We start from the raw sequence: 21,357 nt of genomic DNA on the forward strand, positions 1-21,357 counted from the left end.
ATTCTGGGGTTAAGTTAGATCACAGAAATAGAGATCTTACAGCCTGGTATAGGTGCTGCATGTGAGCCAGGAACTCGGCACAGAGGAATATTCAAGCAATCCTTAAGACTGTCTATCTTCAAAACATGAGTACTGCCAAGGGGTTCAGGAGAAGAACAGTTTGCTGAAATAGAGACCCAGAAAGTTTTTCTATTGTGGATCAGATAATATGTAGTAGAGTAGATGACTCTTTGATACCCCTTGATGAAGGCCAGTGGTTCATCACTTAAGACCTGTTCAACAGTAGTAATTAAAGGTCAAATTATCTCAGCATTGGTTGTTCATTTTCTCCTGACCTTGTTTTTTATTTGTTTGTTTTTTGTGTGTGTGTGTGTGTGTGTGTGTGTGTGTGTGCTGTGCAGAAATGTCTCAGACCCTTCTGAGAATTTAATGAAAGCTATGGATCCTTTCCCCAGATTATGTCTACCCATAACTGGGCACACGGTATCAGAGTGTCAAGGAGGTTCTGAAGCACAAGCAAAAATCTCAAGATGTCCATTTCCCCCTTATTATAATATCATGAGAAAGAGAGAAACATACTCACTGTTTTAGGCTCTTATTTAAAAAAAAAATTCACATGCAAATATTCTTTGGCCAGTTATTAATAGAATCATATGCTTTGAAAATTAAGACCTTCTGCGAAAAATTAAGGAACCAAGAAAGATACTGGCTGCTCTGACCGTATGTTAACAGGTTGGACAAGACAACTTTCATATTGCATCCAAGTCCATCACCATTTATCGCTACATTGTTTAGGTGTCTCCTTTTATTTTCTCTTTTATTCACTTTTATATTTTTAAGCAACATGGGAAGAATTTCTGTGGCAGTGTGTATATCTGCTTGTCAGTATCATTTCATAGCCCAGGAAACTGAATTAACTAGGTAACTAATAAAATAGAGTTGAATACAGTTTAACCAAATCCCTCAAGTTGAGCCAGAATTGAAACTCAAATCACAAAAAGATCTATCATGAACAGCAAAGAAAAGAATACCAATCTAGGAGGATAAATGTCTTAATTGCCAAGCATCACATTTTAACAGTTTGGTTTGGCATCATTAAGAGGATTTCAAATTATAGTATCACCTACTGGGACTCATTCAATCCTGCCCACATTTACCCACCTGACCTGCTTAAAAAAAATTAAATGAATCAGAATAAAAATGCTCATTGGAACATGATATAACTTTACCCATTATTTTTCAGCGGTGCCTTTTCCATTCTTTCTTGTTTTTCCATTTTATTCCCTGTGGTATTCAAAACCTATATTGGAAGCCAAGAAAGCAGAGAGTGGGGGAGTTATTAGTTACCACAAAAGAGAAGTAAGGTCTCTGCATGGGGCCCGCAAGTCTTTGTCACTCAAGTGGAGCTATTGAGTTAAGGAACTGTAAAAGCCTGCTTCTGTTTTAAAGACCCACAATGGTAACACCCAGCAGGAGAGAAAAATACTTTTTTTTTAAGAACATAATTCCTTTTAGTGTGAATTTCTCTTCAGGTACACTTGCATAAGCACTTGTTTTATATGAGTGGATCTTCTGATATACAGTAGGTGTGTTTCTTGACAATTCAATACTCCTGAGACATTTCTAACTTGAGTCCTGTTTTCCCAGAGAATTTGACTAGATGTTGAGAAAACTTTTTATTTGTGACTTGCTAGGGTGCTGGTATATTAATATTGGTATATTAAAATACTGTGACAATCTCCCTGATCATTAGTTTGCTTATCGTTAAAAAATGGATTAAAAATTGTGCCTGTGGCATAAAGTTATGGTCAATATTAAATGAATTGATACATGTAAGACACATGGAACACACATAGGCACATAGGCAGCACGCAGTGGAACTGGCAGTCATGATATGAGGATAACAGCTTTTCTCTTTTGATTGGCAAATTCATAGATTTCTCTTTATACCCCAGTTCATTTCTAGGTGCTCTGAAGGATGGTATCCTATGTTTTTGGTGGGTCCCAATTTTGTTTACATAATTTAGCATCTATGTATATTTGTAGTCTACCTGTAATTACAGCTGCAAATTTGATCCTAAGATGCTGATGGCATCCTACCTCAAATGCCCCCAGGATCTCTCTGTTCTTCTGCTTAAAGACTTTTCCTAAAGCCATGAACAGTTATTATATACAAGGTAATACCCACAGCACATCTCAACTATTGGAGGCTAAGAGTCCATGTATAAATGTCTCAGACACTTTGGTTTTTGGTGGGAGCATTCTGAGACACATTCTACCTTGTTCACAGATGGTCCCCCAGTAGGAATGAACCTAGCTGCTTACAACCATCACCAGTTCAATAATATAGCTTAATTGGCTTTTTCTCCTTTCATGCTTCCTGCTTCTGGGATCATCTCTCAGATAAATTCCCAAGGCTTTCTCTCAGGCTCTTATGTGGAGGAATCCAACTTTAGATGCAGAACATAGCCTATATTTTCACTTGGACCATCACAACTGTATTCTCCAAAATTAGTGAAAATTCTTGCAGATATTTTTTTGTGTGATGTAATAGCAAGGAGACAAACTGAAAGAAAGCTAATTTTATTTATATAGAAAGTCCATAAATCTATGTACCTTTTCTTAAAATTTTGATAGGCCTCCATGTAGTAAATGATCAGTAGATAAATACTTAGATATACTAAAGATGCTAACTTCTTTATTCTATTAATCTTTCCATAAAAGAAACAATCCTATTTATAGTGTTAATTATATCCTCACTTGTTTATTTTCTAGGTGTGAGTTTGGGGGCAGTGCTTGGGATTTATGACCAATGAGTAATTTCACTACAAAGCTGGAAATGAATGGAGTCTATGGGGAGATATACATTGGAGGGAAGAAAAAGAAAATAAATTTTCATCCTGTGGCCATGTTGATTGACCAGTCAGCCCAACCATGACTTCTGCTCTTCACCTGTTGGCCAATGGAACTGACCAAGAAACAGAATATCTTGACTTAAGCCTGTACAGCTCAAATCTCAGTTGGTTAAGCCACCTCTACAAAACCAGTTTGTGTTGCCCTGTAGGCATTTTTACAGTATCCTGTGTCTATCTTTCTGACTGTCAGTCTATCTCTGGTTATTATAAATGCTTTATTTAACCTTTTCCTTGTAGGGGCATGCGAGAGATTAGTAGTTATTTTTTTAGAGAGAAAATTAATTAAGATAAGGGCTCAGGCTACCTGATCCTTCCCTTATGGAAACTTAGCATGCAGCAATAACCCCTGAAGGGATAAATCTTATCCAATATGGCTTTCATCATGCAAACTAGTAGCTTTTAGATTGGATTGAGCTGTAAGACATGTTGGTTTGGTCTGCACGGTGATGATGATGTCTTTAATTTGAATTACTTGTCAATTTAAAGATCAAGGTGGTGCCAACAAAAATGAATATTTTGAGCTTCTGAAATACTGGAAACTTTAATAAACCCAGGTCTCCATTTCTACAATGCACACATAAGCTAGAGCAGAGTATCAGTGTCCTTCAGTCAGAGATCCCCATGGTCCCCTCATAGGTCACCATGGTCTCCTCATAGGTGGCCAGTTCTTGATCCTTGACTCTATTTTCTTGCTCCTCGTCTGATTCACTCACTTATACTACCAGTCTAGCCCCCAGAAGATTTGAATTTAGATCTCAGTTTCAATATCAGACAGGACACAAAATAAAGTAACCTCCCTTTTTTAAAGCCAAAATAAATCTAGGATACAATGGTACAATTTAAATCAGTTAATTCTAGAGCTTGCTGGGGCCTTTGAAATTTCATTCAAACTCCCTTAATTTACTGATATGGAAACTAGGAACAGAGAAGTTAGTTTCTGCATTAGGGTCACACAGCTAATTGATATAGTGTATCAACACTAAAGTGTTCTAAATAACACTTTGAAGATGCTTCACTTTTCACTTTTCCCTTGGTGTAGAAAGGTCATAGGCTATGTCTTTCTCCAGGATTTTGGGTATTTCAAAATTTACCTTTTTTTTAAAAGTCAAGGTATTTATAAAATACAAATTACAAAATTCAGAACCTTTCAAACAGCCAAGAAATAAAACCATTATGTTTTGAAGCCGTCTGTGTAGCTGTTGTGAGTGTATCATTAAGATGATAGATCCACAGGAAGGTGAGAGCACACAGAAAGTGGAAAGAGAAAGTGTTAATAGAAATCAAATGCTTTAAAGAGGTTGGATGTATGATTCTCTTCTAAATATTACTTTTTTTGGTCATCATTAACCCTAGTATTTCGTTTCATTCTCTACATTGGAAATTTCTTCCACTGTAAGATTTCAGCTTTATATAAAAAGATAATAGGTATTCTAATCTATTTTAGGACCTTCGTAAAGGTCACTCTGGGAGTGATGTGAGAGCTTTAACAGACATGCACACCGAAGTCCTCATTAGCTACTCAAACAAAAATTCTTAAAATTCAAAGAATTCTGAGTTGGTGTTAGGATCGAGTAAAGGGACCCTTTACTCTTTCAAAAGCAAAAAAAAAAAAAAAAACCTCCAGCCATGACCTACAGGGCCTATTAAGAATTTCCAGATGTGACACATGTTTGGTTGCTAAACTGGCTGTGCATGGACATGAGTGGAGAGGAAGCTGGTGACACACAGACGTCATATAGCTCCTATTAAATAAGTGCTGTTCTCCAAGAATGCCAGGCTTTCAAGGCCAGGGTAACTCAAATCTCTTATTTATATATTAGTTTTCTCTGAACTAACCCAAATGCTCCTCCCCCATCCAAAAAACACCCCGGGTCACACATAACACATACTGGTTCATAACTCCTTTTAAACAGGTGCTTCACATTATGTACTTTTTATTCCAATTATTTTACAACTGGCCTCTCTGCTTCCACCGGTCCCCCCCTTAGAGTCTATTCCCCACCCAACAGGCACAGCATCCTGCTAAAACAGAAGTCCTCCCGTGTCACTCCTCTGTTCTAACCCTCGAATAGCTTTTAGCTCACACAGAGCAAGGATCTAAGTTGTTATGATGTCCTACAATAAGGGTTCTCAAAAAGGGGCCCCTGGACCAACAATATCTGCATCAGGAACTTGTCAGACGTGCACATTCTCAGACCCTACCCCAGATCTACTGAAACTCTAGGGATCCAGGGGTGGGCCCAGCAATCTGTGTTTTAACAAGTCAGCCAGGTAATTATGACGCTCAGCTAACGTTTGAGCACTAGACTCCATGGTCTTTAGATCTTATTACATTTGGACTTGAATACTCTCCGTCTCCTAAGCCGACCCCAACCACTCTGGCCTCCTTGCAACCACACAAACATGCTAGGTCCACTCCTACTTCAGAGGCTTTGTACTTGCTGTTCGCTCTCCCCCCAGATAGCCATGTGGGTGGCTCCTGCACCAACTTCAGGTCTTTTATCAGATGCCATCCTCACAGTTGAGGCCTCCCTGCCCACTATATTAGTTTCCCAGTGCTCCCGTTACAAAGTACTAAACTAGATGACTTAAAACAACAGATATTTATTTTCTCTCCCAGGGTTCTGGAGGCTATAAGGCCAAGTTAAGGTGTCAGCAGGGCCACATGCCCTCTGAGACTCTGGGTAGAATCCCTCTTTGCCTTTTCCTAGCTTCTGGTGATAGTCCGAAGTCCTCGTGTTCCTTGGCTTATGATTGCATTACTCCAATCTCTGCCTCTGTAGTCACATGGTGCGCTCCCTGTTTGTCTTTACACTATTTTCCAATCAAAGGACAATAGTCATATTGGACTAAGAGCCCACCCAACTCCACTATGACTTCTTTTCAGCTAATTACGTCTGCATATATTCTATTTCTAAATAAGGTCACATTCTGAGGTACTGGTGGTTAGGACTTGAATGTAGCTCTTTGGAGGAGGAATACAATTAAATGCTTAACGCCCACCCTACTTAATGTTGCATTCCACTGTCAGCAGTTCCTATCCCACTTCTGTTCTTTGTTTTTCTTTTTTCTGTTTATCACCTCCTAAAACATCCTATGTTTTACTCTTAGTTTACTGAGTGGCTCCCTTCTCTGGAAATTAAGTTCCATAATGGCAAAGGCGCTCGTCCTCTTTGTTTTCATCCTCACAATACCCTCAGCTCTTACAACTACCTGGCACACAGTAGGAGCTCAATAAACCTATTCTGAATGAATGAAAATGGTAGACCATTAACAAGACCATTTCATTGTTAAGAAGTCTGATTACCATAAAAACAATCTCTCTTTTTTTTTCATTCCCTGGAGGCTAGGGTATGCAGAGGGTAGTATGAAAGTACCCCCCCTGAGAAACTTTAAGTTCATTCTAAAACTAATGGTAAGCTTGTAGGTGGACCGGGTTTTCTATCAGGGAGAGAGACGCAAGGGAAGCGCTGGAGCTGGGGATCGTATTGGGTTAATAATGCAGAAACCAGGAACCCGGGAATGGGCTGATATCAGCAGTACAGTTGGTGAAAGCAGGACACGGAGTGAAAGGCTCCTACACTGGGGTCTCTTGTGCCTGGATCTTGAAGTCTCTGTTCACTCACTTACTCATTCAGTAATTCATTCATTCATTGAACAAATACTTGGATATCTAAGTGCCACATTCTGGGCTCCAAACTTGGGATATAAGACTAGGTCTCTGAACTTATGAAACTTGCGCTATATGAGGGGATTAAATATAAGTAAGTGCATGGGTGCACCACAGCCGGCTTTTTCATGGGACAAGACCTGCCTGAGGTGTCTTTGTATTCACCCCAAAGAAAATCAATTTCCTTTCTTCCAGTCCAGGCACAAAATAATACCGGCTTTTAGTGGCCAGGTGGGAATTCGCCAAAACAGAAGCCTGGATTGGACTGTCAAAGGTAAGGCTGCTGTTGATCAGGCCTTGTTTCTAGACTCAGTGCTTAAGCACGCCCCTGGGTAATGGAATTAAAGAAGGAGCTGATCAGTGAGGTGGGTTAGCATGTGGGGCTATAAGCTTACACCCAAGTTTGCATTTCTGCTCAGCCAGGTATGAGCCATATAACTTTGGGAAAAGGTACCTAACCTATCTGAGGCTCCATTTTCTTATCTATAAAATGGCATTAATCTTTCCATGTCGTGAGATGGACACAGCTAAAGAGTATAAGCATGTAGCTCAGTGGTTGGTCCAAGTCAGCACTCACTAATCTTATTCAAGGAAAACACAAATCCAGATGTGGCAGATTTAAGAATTTGTTGGATCTTTGCTTCTCTTTAGTGACATCATGGGATAAAAGAGATGGAGCCGTGAAAACAAGATGAGCCAGAGATCTGCAAATGTGAAACACCTGCCCAAATCAAGAGGTGGACGATTGTGTCAGAAATGACCCAGAAAATTACAAGCTTCTCTTGTACTTCTGTTTTAGGAGAGTATCTAAATTTGACCAGGTATGAATTTAGGGTGACAAATTCAAGGCAAGTTTCATAAAACACTACAGGGAAGTGACCCATAGTATGAAAACACAAGGTTTCATCCTGGTATTGCTAAAATTAGGCAGAATGGCTTTAGCCTCTCTCTTTAGAGGCTGTCTTACAAAAGACAGCAGTGAATGAAAACTGAACAGTAAACTGCACTTTCACCATCTGTCTTGAGAGAAGTATGACCTGGGCCTGGCTGGCATTCAGGCTATTTGGGAAGGAAAACCATTTATAAGCTTTTCCATCCTCTGGTTGGGCACCCTGTACAGAGTTGGAACCAAACTATTAAAAATGCCTCCTAAGGTTATTTCCTGGGCTTGCATTTCAATAGAAATACTTTGACAGTGAAGTTGAAGTTGTTGATAATACAAATAACTTTATTAGACTGCTCTGATTAAAACACTGAAGGTAAGAAACTCTCTTCCATGCTCTCCTGTCCTGTTTCTCCTTCAGATTTTCCCCAACTGATCACTGAAATATGGCTAGGCTGTTGGGCTGATGTAAATGGTCATTAATTAACAACCATGGTCTTTGAGAACCTGATGCTTTTGAAAAACTACATCTGTAGCCAAAAGCAGGCTTGAAGTTGTGAGAATAATAGCATGTTTTTTAAAATTCTGCACCTGGACGAACAAAATGTCCTTTTTTAGAGCAAGGATGTCATCGGTGTTTTAGAGGCAGAGGCAGGGAAAAAGAAAAACCCAAGAAGCCGCCGTCTTCCTTTGCTAGAATCTCCAGCATGCTGTCAAGATATTAGTTTGCTGGCCCACTTCTGACTAAACATAAAGATCTTTTCTTCCAGGTGAGGCATTTGATATACATTATTCTATTCTGGAAACACGAGCTTTGGCCTTTTTAGGTCAGATATATAGGTCTACATTATGGATGGCACCCAGTGCCTGCTTTTATAAACTGATTGCTGTTCTGTCCTTGCTTGCTCTAGAGGAAGGAGATGTTCAATCCAAACAGGCATCTTTCTGCTAAATGACCTTTGCTCAGCCTTCTTCTTGTTATAACTTCACAACATGTCGGCAGCGTTGGATTAAACTAGGTTTAGCATCTACTCAGTAATTCCTTGAGCAGTAGGTTTTCTTATTTAAAGCAATACAGGAGAACTCTGCTTTGTTGCCAGTGCTAGGGGGATGGTTTTATGAGGAGACATAATTTGACTTAGAATATTCCCACTTCCTTTAACAGTGTGCTGTATTTTAATAGAGTTCCCATATATTATGCAAACGAAATGTTTTACAGACTTGTCACAGATGGCAGTTGGAAGTGACTATTGGACGATCACTCCATACCATCTTCTTAAAAACGACGGGCTTGATTTGTCTCCCTGTGATCCCTAATTTGAGGCGCATAAGCCATAGAAGTAAGAAAAACTTCTAAAGAGTTATGCAGGGGTGGGAAAGTACAAAGTTCTTTGAGGAGAGACTAGGAGAAAATATCTTCCTGTGTGTTTCCTGAAAGAAGAATTTTATGCCTCCACTAATAAGTATTAGTTTTTTTTTTTTTTTTACTATATATTATGCATTGTGCTGGGAGGAAGGTGAGTGGAGAGAAAGACCAACGTATCTGAGAGCTTTTGGGGCTATTTCCTACAGAGTTAAGCACTGCTCATTAGCAAAATTGTAGGTCAAATTTTCGCATCCTACTCATCTCTTTGAGGTCCTTCCAGACCAATTTTGGAGCATCCCCCAAACTGCATATTTTCTGGAATCCATTTTCTGCTTCAGGTGCCATTCACCTCTCCCTATGCCAGCCTCTCATGGCCATCTGACCTCTATTTCATGAAAGCAGAGCCTTTCCCCCATTTTCATTTATTACTCCTGTTTCTAAATCAGGTCACCATGAACATTTCCATGGAGTTTAGCTTATTGATTGAATGAGCCACCCTTTGTTTTAGTGAATGCAATTTGGCGGAAAGAAATCCAGCTAAGCTAGTTTGGTAGAAATGGGGATTGTTCATAGGACACAGAAAGTTCATAGAAATAGGGGACAGGAAATACTGTAAAGCCAGGGTCTCATGGGAAATGAAACTGGGGGGTGAATCTGGATCTAAACAGCTCTGGGAGCCTCAACAATCACAGAGGCCACAGACTTCGTTCGAATGCTTTGTTATCATTATGCTTTGGCAGTCTTTCATGTGTCCTTAATTTTTTGCCCTGCTATCAACCCATCCAATGTTTCACAGTCCCAAATCCAGCTTCCTTGGAAGTGGATGGGTTGGCCTGAACTCACCTTTTCCCTTTATTTCCCTGGTCATTGGTCAGCCTATGGTTGATTCTTCCTTGAATTGGGTGTTCACTTCTGGTCCAATCAGATGAAATTGGATTGGGCTGTGTTGGGGGGAGAGTGTGGAAGAAGAGTCACGCACACTTGGAGTATCAGAGGCTATGGCCAGAGACCAGTAGTTTGAGAGAGGGGCGTGGGTATATCGTCTAAGATAAGGTAGTCGCATTTGTCTGCAGGGACCTTTATAGAAAGGTTGAGTTTTGGGAAGATGCTAAGGATAGATATGGTGGTCTTCACTTATGTTGAAATTATATTGCATGAGCATTTCATATTTTGCCCAGAGTTTATTCCAGACAACAGTTAGAAAATAGGAGACTTACGTATGTCCTCCGTGTGTGTGTGTGTGTGTGTGCGCGTGTGCGTGCGCGCATGTGCTCTACGCACACACATGCCGTAGGGACAGGGAGGATTAGTATAAACTTTTCGTGCCAGAAGAGACCTTAGAGATCCTTGGGCTCAACCCACACATTTCACAGATGAAGAAATCAGACTCATAAAGTTTATGTGACTAGCTTAAGGGCATACAGCTATTAAGTGGCAGAAAAGAGACTCAGTTATCTTGATTCCTCATCCAATGAGCTTTATAACCCAGCTCTATTATATTTTTGTCTCCAGAAAAAAATCTTTGTTAATTGAAACAGGACCAAACATATACTATGCTTTGTCATCACATGGTTCGCTTATTACCTTTCAAGTCCTAGCTCAAAGCCCACCACTCCAAAGGGCCACCTGGACACTGCCTCAGGTGGGTCCCACTCCTTGTCCCTTGGTTTTCTATTACATTATTATTTTCATAGCTTTATATCACTTAGTCCAATCTTTAATCACCTTACTTATTTTTCTCATTTTCCTCCTTCGCTAAAATAGGAGATTCCAGGAAAGTAAAGGTTGTTTCTCTTCACGCCTGTATCCTCAGCTCCTGTGATCATGCTCAGCACATGGTAAGCACATATCCATAATTAATCAGACCTCTGTGAATTTAATAAATATAAATATTAAAGTATCAATAATAAACCTTTTGGGGGAGCACATAGACTCTTTTCCGGTCATACATACTTCTTAATTATTGAGGTCACGCAAAGTTTTATGTTCCTGTGGTATTAAATTTCTCTAAAGGTCTCTACATATTTTTGTATGCTGTGTCACAATTGTAGGCTAAAACAAAACCTGGAACTCACAGCAAAGGGAACGAGCAACATCTGATTCAGATGTGGCTTTACCTGTGTGGGTGTATTCTATATAAACTGTGAGTGCGTTCATGACAGAGGGTAACTTGGCTTAGAGATGCTGCACCCCAAATATCCTTTTTGTTTGTGAATGTTCCTGTGACTCTCTGACGATAAGAACTGTTCATTCTTATTTCTGGCTCTTGGCAGCCTACAGATGCTTCCTGTTAGTGCTCCTGGCAGGTTCCTGGTGGGGCCTGTTGTTTATTGCCCTATCTATCGAGTCCTATTTATTTTTAAAATAAACTTTAAGTATACTGTAAACTCCCTTCACAAACAGATTTTTCCTCCTCTTTCACACTTGACAAGCGTCTAAAAGAAATAGTAACTCTGTCTCATATATATTTGAACCTGAACCTTTTAGGAAAGAATTATACTTAAAGTACCCAAGAACAGGGATGGTCTCAGCCCAAAATCTCCCTTGCAGCTATTAATTCTCTTTCCCTCAACCTCTCCTTCTCTCTTTCTATTTCACTCCCTTCTTTTTTATTGTATTATCTCATTCCTGTTTCCATACTGCCCTCTCCTCCCCGTAATCATCCCACCCCAGGTCAAATTCTCTGGTTGAACTATATCTTTCTTAAATACTGCTTACATAATGTAAATGTCTTTATCAAAAAGTTTAAAGGATTTGCTTTTTGCAAGCTCATCAAGTCTAAACATTTTACATCTCTTTCTTGGTCCTCAATCATGTAAACCTACTATTCCTTTCATCAGTAATCTCTACTATTTTCCAACACAAAGGTGATGAGAAAGAACATTGACATGGTACAACATAAAAGAGCTTGGAATTTAGCATCATACTGACTTGGGTTCAATTCAAACACTACTACTTATTAACTCTGTCTTTGACGAAGTCTCCTAACTTCTCTTGTATTTCCTCACTGGAAAGGTTTTTACCCAGTATTTATTTAGGTAAACGTTCCTGGTATTCTCTAAATATTTCCAGCTCTTTTTCTGAGCACATGATAGTACTTTTCAATTTACGCATGGTTATATGACTTGTTTTTGCTAATGCAATCTGAGTGGAAGTTCTGTGTTTCAGTTGTGCATAGAAGTTTTTTAGAGGCAGCGTGTGATTTGCTATGGTCCCTTCCCTCAGTGAAGCAAATATGGAAGCGTGTGTTGAGAAGGAACCTCCATTATCCTGAGGTCTTGGCTGTTAACAGTAAGCAGAGCCTTCTACTGATCCACCATGGATATGTAGCAAGAGATATTGGGGTCATTTGTTATTGCAGCAAGTCTTGTCCTATCCTAACTGACACATTTACTTTGCAAGATTGTTTGGAGGATGAGTGAAAATATCTAATATCTAATATGTAAAGCATCAACATAATATGCAATCAGTAAATGGTAGATGCCTTCATCAGTAGCCTAATTATCGTCTTTGTTACCATTGTTTCTTTGTTAGGTGTTGTGTGTTCTTTTTATTCCATATTTTGTTTTTTCCCTTTATCTTATATGCTATAAATACGTATTTACATTTCTGGCCCTTCAATAAATTACAAGATCTTTGAAAAGGACAAGATACTTCATATGTCCTAATTCAGGCATTCTCAGTTAGGTTTGGTATCTATTCCAACTAAACGCTACCATGGTAGCATAGAAGCATTTATAGACAGTACATTAACAAATGGGTGTATTTGTGTTCCAGTAAACTTAATTTACAAAAACAGGAGGCAGAACATAGTTTGCTGACCCCTGATTTAGACTCTCTTCTTATCCCCTCTTTCTCCTTTTCTGTCTTTCAGTTTTAGTTTGTCTCTTTCTTTTCTGGGTGTGACTGTGCTTTCTGCTGCCACAGGCAGAATTTTTCTAATGGCAGATAGAAACGGTCACCAGTAGCCCCAAGTCTATGTTATAAAGGGAGCAAATCCCTTTCTCCCAGTGTTCTTCTTGGATAATATACCACCCTTGGACCAATTTCTGCTGGCAGGACATGGGAATTCCTGATTGATCAGGCCTGAGTCATGTGACTACCTCTGTGATCACAGAATACTTGAGACACTGTGGTTGATGTACCCTTTGGGACCACCTGGGTTAGGGATGGGAGAAAGAGGGATGTTTGGTAGAAATAATAGGATGCTCATTATAAGCCTCATTTCTCCTACCTATGCAGAGAAGCAGGAAAGAACCTAGTTCAGAGGGCCATCCCTAACAATTCTTCTTTGTGTAGTGGACTTATTATTTTATAGCCAATCTCACTGGTCATTCCTCAGAGACCTCCTGTGGGGTCTGGAAACAAAAGCATTGGCTGAGATTTTGGATAGATTGTATGTGAGAAGCAGGAAAGCGAGCAACAAAAGAAGACTCTTAAGCTTCTACCTTAAGCACTTGGGTGAGTAGAGGTGCCCTGTATTCAGATGATTAAAAATCATTTCCCAAACTGCGAAGGGGAAACAGCAACATGCATAATCCCCAATTGGCTTCTAAGTATTTTTCTAATGATCTGAGAAAACTCACAAATCTTTATGAAAGGTAATAAACAAAGCAATATGATGGTATATGAGTCAGGACTCTCTGGAAGCTATCCAAATCCTTCTCGGCCATATGGGGAACACCTGAAAATTCCTAATATGAAATGCCATAATAAGGGAAAAGACTTATTCTTGTTATTCTTGGGCACATGAGTTCTGCCTAAAGGGCATTACTGGCTACCATGGATATGTGTTGGACACTCAAAATCTGAGTCAGTTTGAGATACCAGTACTTCGTCTATTTTTACTTGGCTCAGAAAATTTAATGAAATTATACAAATCCCTGAAATCTAATATTTTTATGTGATAAGATTGTGTAAGAGGAGGGGGTGGAAGAGAAGTTTGGAAAATGTGGTGACAGATGGTAAGTGGGCTCAGGCACATAGCGTTCCTATATATAGGGGAGGGGACAATCTGGTTAATCAAGGGGTGGGGGAGCATTTTTAAATTTAGATTCAAGTATTTTATATATTCAGCAACATCATTTACTGAAGCAGCCTAGCTGGATAGAACTTAAAAATTTTTTTTTGGTTGGGGTGGCTTGTGTGATATATATTTTCAACAGTTTTGCATATTCTTTCATGACGTCTGCATTTGAAAAGCAAATGGTCTGTATAGGCTTTGAGTATGTCTTTTGAGAGAGGGCTGGGAATATGTATTTCTAGAGAGTTCCTTCCAAGGAGATTTAATGACATTTTAAAAATTAGGGTCATCACAGCTAATTTAGCAACATTTGAAAATTAAAGTGAATGTTTTCAATGAAGACTTTATTCTTCAGTAGAACGAACAATGGGCTGGAAATGAGGACACCTGAAATCTAGGCCCAATTCTATGTAACATTAAGGCCAGGTAGATTGTGCTACCTTGCATGAGTCATTTCAGCTGTTTGGGTCTTAATCTTCTCATTTTTAAAATGAAAGTTTTGGTTAAACAATCTTTGGGATATTTTTAGTTTTATATTTCCGTTGTTGTAGGCTGTCTCTTAATGCTCCATTAATTCGGATGCTTTTGGTTGCAAGTAACAGAAAGCCACGCTCAAACTGCCTTAAACTATTACAGGGCAAGTCTAACACTGAGTGGACTTTAGCACTTGTTTGATTCATCAAAGGACATTTTTCCACACTTGTTCACTCTACTTTTCATGGTATCAGTCTCGTGTTAGGGTTGGTGCCTCTTCAGAATCTCCAAATGCTTGTTAATGACTCTTAGTCAATGACCTGCTTCCTTGTTTAGGTCTGGAAGAAAAGAAAAAAAAAAAAAAATCACTTCCTAAAGCTGTCTTGGATGAATTAAAAAGTGTCTTTCCAAGAGATCTCTGGAAACCTGTCCTTGCATATTATTGGCACAAACTGAGTTTTGTGCTTATCCCTGATTATGGCCAGGGGATGGGGCTACCCTGAGCCACAGGAGAGCCTCCTAGAACCAGCAGTTAGCTCAGTACGGGGGGTTGTGGCTAAACGATAGAAAATCAGGGAGAGGGGATGTATGTAAATGGAACAATCATGATGTTTACTAACCATTGCTTGGAACACCTAAGGTTCACATCATCTATGCAGTTAAATATGAGGTAGGAAAAAACCCCAAATTAATGAAATAGAGTTCTTATGTGGTAAATATTATCATATCAAGCACATAGTAAGCTTTCAATAAAGATGCATACACTGGGCTAACCTTCAATCTCTTAAACACAGAGAACGTGCCTCTTAGTTGGCAACTAATTAACAAGAGATCGCAGGTATTTGTGGGGTTGCCACAGTGACCAGAGACTTACTGCAGTAAGTTTTTGTTTTAGTCAGTGGTTTTCAAACTTGGCTGCACATTGGAACCACTCAGGGAGCTTTGAGAAACACTGTTGCCTGAGTTCCACCGCCAGAGATCCTGTTTTGAGTGATCTGAGGTAGGGTCCGGGGCATTTAGAGTTTTAAAATCTCCCCAAGTTATTGTAACTCAGTCAAGACTGAGGACCTCTGGTTTAGGGAATCTAAGTATTCCCTAAATACTTGGGTGTGTATTGGGTGTGCTCAAGTACTTTGTCCTACCTGCTTCAATCATGTCCAGCGTTTCCCTTGAACTCCTTTTTATAATTCTCTTTTCCTCTACTCTAAACTAGCAACTGCTGTATTCTCCTCTCTGAGCTGGGACTCTCAGAGATACCACATGCTCATCATTACAGTATGAACGTGAGGGTGGAAACTAAGAGTGGGAAAAGCCTACTTTCAATATGGTGTAATAGGAGAAAGGGACAAAAGGGTGGATGAGAAAAAACAAGCCATGCAAAAAGCCTTTCTCTCTGGCACTGGGATGTGGATGGAGATGCACATTTAGGCGTTCTCAGACTCAGATTCCCACACAGACACCCATACGTGTACAGACACATCATCTGAAATTCTTCCCAGCCTCCTCCCTGCTCAGCCCACTGCCAACCGCTTGCTTAGAATACTGCTGCAAATTCATAAAACACCTAAAACATGAATAAATGAGAAATGGCTGTGTTTATTCATTCACTGACACGTTCATTTATTCATCTAGTCTATAAATACTGATTGAGCACCTACTATGTGCCAGGTACATTGTCAGATGGAGAGTGAACAGTGATGAATAAAACAGGAGTTTAGAGCCTGTACAAAGGCCCTGAATCTAGATAGTATTTGGAGTATGTGAGATGGTGCAATGATTATCTTGTGAACCAGTTCTTGAGTTGTGTTCTCTGTACTTGGTTTGTGGCATGAATGCTTGCTGAATGAATGGATACCTGAATGTATTACTGAGAGAAGATCAGAGTGACTGGAGCATGGTGAATGTAGGAGTAGGTAGGGAGGAATGGAATGATATTTAGATTGAAAATATGGGCAGACATTGGTTGTGTTAGGTCTTGTGGTCTGTGGTTTTTATTTACTTAAAAAATTTTTTTTTATTAATTAATTAATTTATTTTTAGCTGCATTGGATCTTCGTTGCTGCGCGCGGGCTTTCTCTAGTTGTGACAAGCGGGGGCTACTCTTCGTTGCGGTGCATGGGCTTCTCATTGCGGTGGCTTCTCTTGTTGAGGAGCACGGGCTCTAGGTGCGCAGGCTTCAACTGTTGTGGCTTGCAGGCTCTAGAGCGTAGGCTCTGTAGTTGTGGCACACAAGCTTAGTTGCTCCGTGGCACGTGGGATCTGCCTGGACCAGGGCTCAAACCCGTGTCCCCTGCATTGGCAGGCAGATTCTTAACCACTGCTCCACCAGGGAAGCCCTGGTCTGTGGTTTTTAAACCACATTATATTCTGTGCATTGGAAAACCATTGCATGTTTTCAAAAAGGGAATGATAGGGTCAGGGAAAGTCTCTCTCAGGCCAGAGGGATAAAAAAAGAGCCATCTGGGAAAAGAATAAATGGAAGAATGTTCCAGAAAGAGGGAACAAATTGTGCAAAAGCTTTGAGTCAAGAAGGCATTATGTTTGAAGGCCTGAAAGGCACTATGCTTTATCTGGGGATTTGGAAATGAAAGTTAGTCTAGTGAAGTGAAGAGAAAAGAAAAGAAAACAGACAAATCTGGTACCGAGCAGTAGATGCTGTAGCACATGTGGTTGGCACCGAATCTTATCGAGGTGGAGGGGAGGGGTGTCCACCCTAGACTTGGGAGGCCAAGAAAAACTCCATGGAGAACAGTGCACCAGAACCAAATCTAGAAAAGTAGGTCGATTTGGGAGAAGGAAGGAGAATAGGAAAGGTAAGTGGAGATGGAAGGGGAGCAAGAATGTCTCAAATTTAAAAAGTTGAGGTTGCAAAGGCATAAGAAAACATCTTAAAACTTAGAGCTAAATCTTAGTTAGAGCCTAGATATCAAATTTAATTTTAAAAGTTTATAGAGATTTGTAATATGCCAGACATTCTGATATGCATCTTAATGATAATCCTTTGAATCGGTGAGGCAACTCAGGGAAAATTACTTAACTAGGACTGGGCAGTTAGTAAGTGGTATTGCTGAAAGAAGGACCCAAGCTGTCTGACTGCAGAGCCCATTCTCTTAGCCCTTCTATTATACTGCCTCACTGACCAAGTCAAAACATAAAGAAATCAAAGGAGGGAGGCCCAAGGAGATATGGATTAAAAGATACGTATTTCTATTTTTCAGTTTTTTTTCTTTTTCTGGAAATTATCTCTTTCCCACAATTAAAATTCAAACCAGATAAACGAGAATAGGTAATCAGCCACATTAATAATAAGACAAAGACCAGAAGAGAAATTTACTTGAAGGCAGATCAAGTACAAACCTAGAGTGTCAAGAAAATTTCATAGGATTTAAACCCACAGCAGGCAAAGGGGATTTATGTTTTTCTGTTGTAGTTAACCATTGGCGTCATATAGGATCCTATAGAGAAAAGAAAAATATCCTTGTTGTTAATTCTCTGTCTTGCGTAGAAGGAAGTTTCCTGCCACAAAAGTAAGATTAACCACAATTTACAAGCAACAGGGGGATGAGGAATGTTTAGAAAAAGAAAAGTACTTTAGGTTGGTTATATAGATTAAGGTCACCATTAGAGGAATAGTTATTGACATTGGAAAATGTGATATTTTCAGAGAAAAAAAAGCAGATTATAAAACCTATGTGTGTGTGTGTGTGTGTGTGTGTGTATATATATATATATATATATATATATATATATATATATATATATGCAACAAAACCAACCAGGCATTTTTAGAAAGTGAAAGGAGAATGTGCACTTAAATGCTAATACTGGTGACTTTCATGTGACAGATTCTAGATGAGTTTAAAAATTTTCTATTTAGATCTTAAGTTTACTACCTTTCAAAAATACTAATATATTACTTTATAAGTAGAAAAAAGTTATAAAAATGGCAAAGTACTTTAGTCCTAAAAGGACATATGAAAACATTACTTTTGTCCACACTGTGATTGTCTTTAATATTCATCCTTTCTTCCTCATTATTGTCTTAATTTTCATTTAAGTATCAAACCTCCCTCACTCCATTCATCTCTTTTGGAGGAAGCTGATTTCTCTCTTGATTTGGGTCTGGGGCTTATGGTGCAGCTCAAAGTCCAACAATGTGACCTTGTCCCCCTGGCCAAGGTAACTGGCTCAAGGAGGGGCAAGTGACCCAAGTCAAGCTAAGGAGCCGTGAGAAATGGTTTGCTGGGGGAAGCTAAGAAAGACTCTTGTTCATCTGAGAGAGCTTCTTGAAACAATCCTTTCTGTTGCCATTGTATGGATGAAGAAGCTCATAGCCCAGACAGCTGTTGGCAGCTAGGTTTCATCCATGGTGGGGAGCCTGCCTTAGAATGACACCTTGAAGGGCAGAGAGAGAGTTGAAAATGAGCTAGATCCTTGATAGTTTAGTGGAGTTACTGGGTCAAACCCACCTGGAGGTGAGCCCCACCTGTGAACTGTCTACCTGCAAGAAGCCATACATCCTCTTTATTATTTACTGCAGTTTGCATTGTTTTCGTTTGTTTATTTTTTTTCTATTACTTGTAACCAAGCCCATTCTACCTTCTTCTATGATATCCTAGTTTTGGAAGGTTACTGTCAGGTGATTCAAATTTTTCTTCTAGCTTACTGAAAATTATTTGATGTCACAGGGTTTATTTTCCATAACCTAGCTGGTATATTTTAGAGCTGTGTTGTTCAGTAAAGTATCCGCTAGCCATATGAGGCTATTTAAGTTTAAATTAGTTAAAATGAAATAAAATTAAAAATTAAAAAATTCATTTCCTTGGTTGCACTAGCCACATTTCAAGTGCTTGATAGCCACACGTGGATAGTGGCTACCATCTTGGCCAGCACAGATACAGAACATTTCTAGTATTGCAGGAAGTTCTACTGGATAGTGCTGTGAGAGGGAGAGAAAGAGAGAGAACATCAGATGAGGAGACATATTCTAACGTGACCCACACAAGTGAAGTCAGTGTATTCCCTCAGGTAAGCCTCTTCCCGTTCTTAGGTCTTTTTATTTCCTCTAGAACAGAGAGGCTGGACTAGGAGGCTTTTGGGGGGATTTCTTCTAGGTTCAGTATAATGAAATTCTAAGTGCTTTCTTTTTATTTTTAACATTTGTAGACTTTTCTTTATTCTCCAGGGATCAACTGTGAGTTCTACCATCAGATCATATTTGGATATCAAATACTAAGAACCAGGGCTGAAAATTCAGGACAGTTTCATTTTTGTCTTCTAGCAAAAAAAAAAAAAAAGAAGAATCCAACACAGATTTAGTGGCAGGTAGCTAAGGGTTTAAACAATATATGGGCCAATTTCCTTTACTTAGTGCCATAACAATAGACTCACACAGAACAAGGGAGTCATCCTTAATATGTATCGCCACTTCATACGTGTGTGCTACCAAAATGAATGAATAAAGGCTACTGGGGAGGGTACAAAATCTACTTATTTCTAGAAAAAGTTTGCTGTGCATGCCATCTTGATAGTGGCCTTATATTTTATTTTTGATTCATTGATTATTATTTATTGATGATGCCAACATTTGAGTGCCTACTATATGTCAGGTAGTATATCTAGGCTCGATTCTGAAGATATGGTACTGAGCAAGGTGCCAGTTTTCCTTCTCTCATGGTGATTCTGGTAAAGAGGTAAACCAGATATCATAAATAATTCCAGAAATAGTTATTTACAATGGTCGTTAACCTATAGAGATGCTATCCTGAGGGCTATGAGAGCATAACCACAACGAGTTGATCTGGTTTGGAGCATTCCAGAAGACAACTGGGGGAAAGTTTCCCTATCCTACTCAAGGATCCAAGAGAGGAGTATAGTAGGAGCCGAGAGTGAGAGTGTTTGTAAAAGATGAGGCTAGAGAAGTAGAGAGGGGCCAACTCATGCAGAGCCCTGTCAACCATGGTCATGAACTTGGGCTTTATTTTAAGCTCAATGAAAAACCATTGAAAGATTTTCAAATAACAAGAGTGGCATGATCAACACGCACCTCAAACACATTCCCTCCGGCTGCAGAGTGGGGAAGAGATGGGTGGGATGTACGAATTTGAAGGCAAGTGGACTAGTTAGGAAAGTATTACCATAGTTCAGGTGAAAGATGGTGGTAACTTGGGTGAAGATGTTTGAATGGAGAGGGAGAGAATAGAGAGATTTAAGACATAGACTGGAAGTCAAATTGATAGCAAGTGACGTTGAAAGAGGGAGTTCATGGAGAGGGAGATGGCCGTCTTCATTTCTGGCTGAACCATTGAGAGGGTGAAGGGCCATTTCTTAGATCAGAGTAGTTATGGGGGATAGCGATTATGAATCCGGCTATGAATCTGAGAGTTTTATAAACCAGAGAAATCATGTTATTTTCTTTATTATCATCAAAGCAGTCATTTTCATGACCTTTACGTGCTTATAAAATATGTTCATATTCTCGTAAGGAAGAGACCACTTGGTCTCTAAAAGGACAGTTCATTTATTACTTTGATTAGTGCAGTGGAGGTGAAGCTGTTTGTGGTTTCAACTTTCTTTCTGTTCTAAAAGCAGAATAAGGAGATGAGATGTGGAAGAACAAAAGACATGACCTTATTCTTTCTTTCTCTGCTGCCTGGAAGACAGACAAGATAAGCAATGAGGAATTATAATTGATAAAGTGATTGTAGAGATAGGCTGCTGGAGGTGGAAAATGAAACTCCGACACAAAGGTTATCTTTTCTTCCAGCCTAAGAGAAATCTTGCCTTCCATTTCCCTTTTCTTACAGTTACGGAAAATTCTGCATTATGTATCCAGATCCAAATTACAGAACTGAGAATCACCAGTTTTATAGAAAATGATTCAGCCTCTGCTCATTTCTCTGTTACCATTAATTTTTATTCCTCCTGGAGCAGTTGTTTGGCTTTTTTTGGTTTGTGTGCTTTTGTTTGGTTTTTTACCTTATGGATGCTGTAAATTTTTAAGAAATAATTTTTCTCTTCTTCACT

The 21,357-nt window shown here is 39.4% G+C and overlaps 1 protein-coding gene and 1 long non-coding RNA gene across 3 annotated transcripts in view; one reads left to right on the plus strand and one right to left on the minus strand.

Annotated features, from left to right (window-relative positions):
• The window catches only part of TAFA1 (TAFA chemokine like family member 1), a 766,369-nt gene that overhangs the window by 262,020 nt on the left and 482,992 nt on the right, over positions 1-21,357 (plus strand). Inside the window, exons 1-2 of one of the 2 annotated variants that reach the window (XM_082412442.1) lie at positions 10,376-10,476; positions 10,599-10,672. In XM_082412442.1, the coding sequence (XP_082268568.1) occupies positions 10,670-10,672 (3 nt within the window). In that variant the 5' untranslated portion in view covers positions 10,376-10,476; positions 10,599-10,669. Of the gene's footprint in view, positions 1-6,780; positions 10,673-21,357 lie in introns of those variants that run through there. The other variant, XM_082412441.1, reaches the window with a different exon arrangement.
• The window catches only part of LOC309637557, a 54,528-nt gene that overhangs the window by 24,950 nt on the left and 8,221 nt on the right, over positions 1-21,357 (minus strand). The gene's annotated exons all lie outside the window — the stretch shown is intronic.

The sequence above is a fragment of the Balaenoptera physalus genome (genome assembly GCF_965194825.1).
Source record: "Balaenoptera physalus genome assembly, chromosome: 11".
NCBI lineage: Eukaryota > Metazoa > Chordata > Mammalia > Artiodactyla > Balaenopteridae > Balaenoptera > Balaenoptera physalus.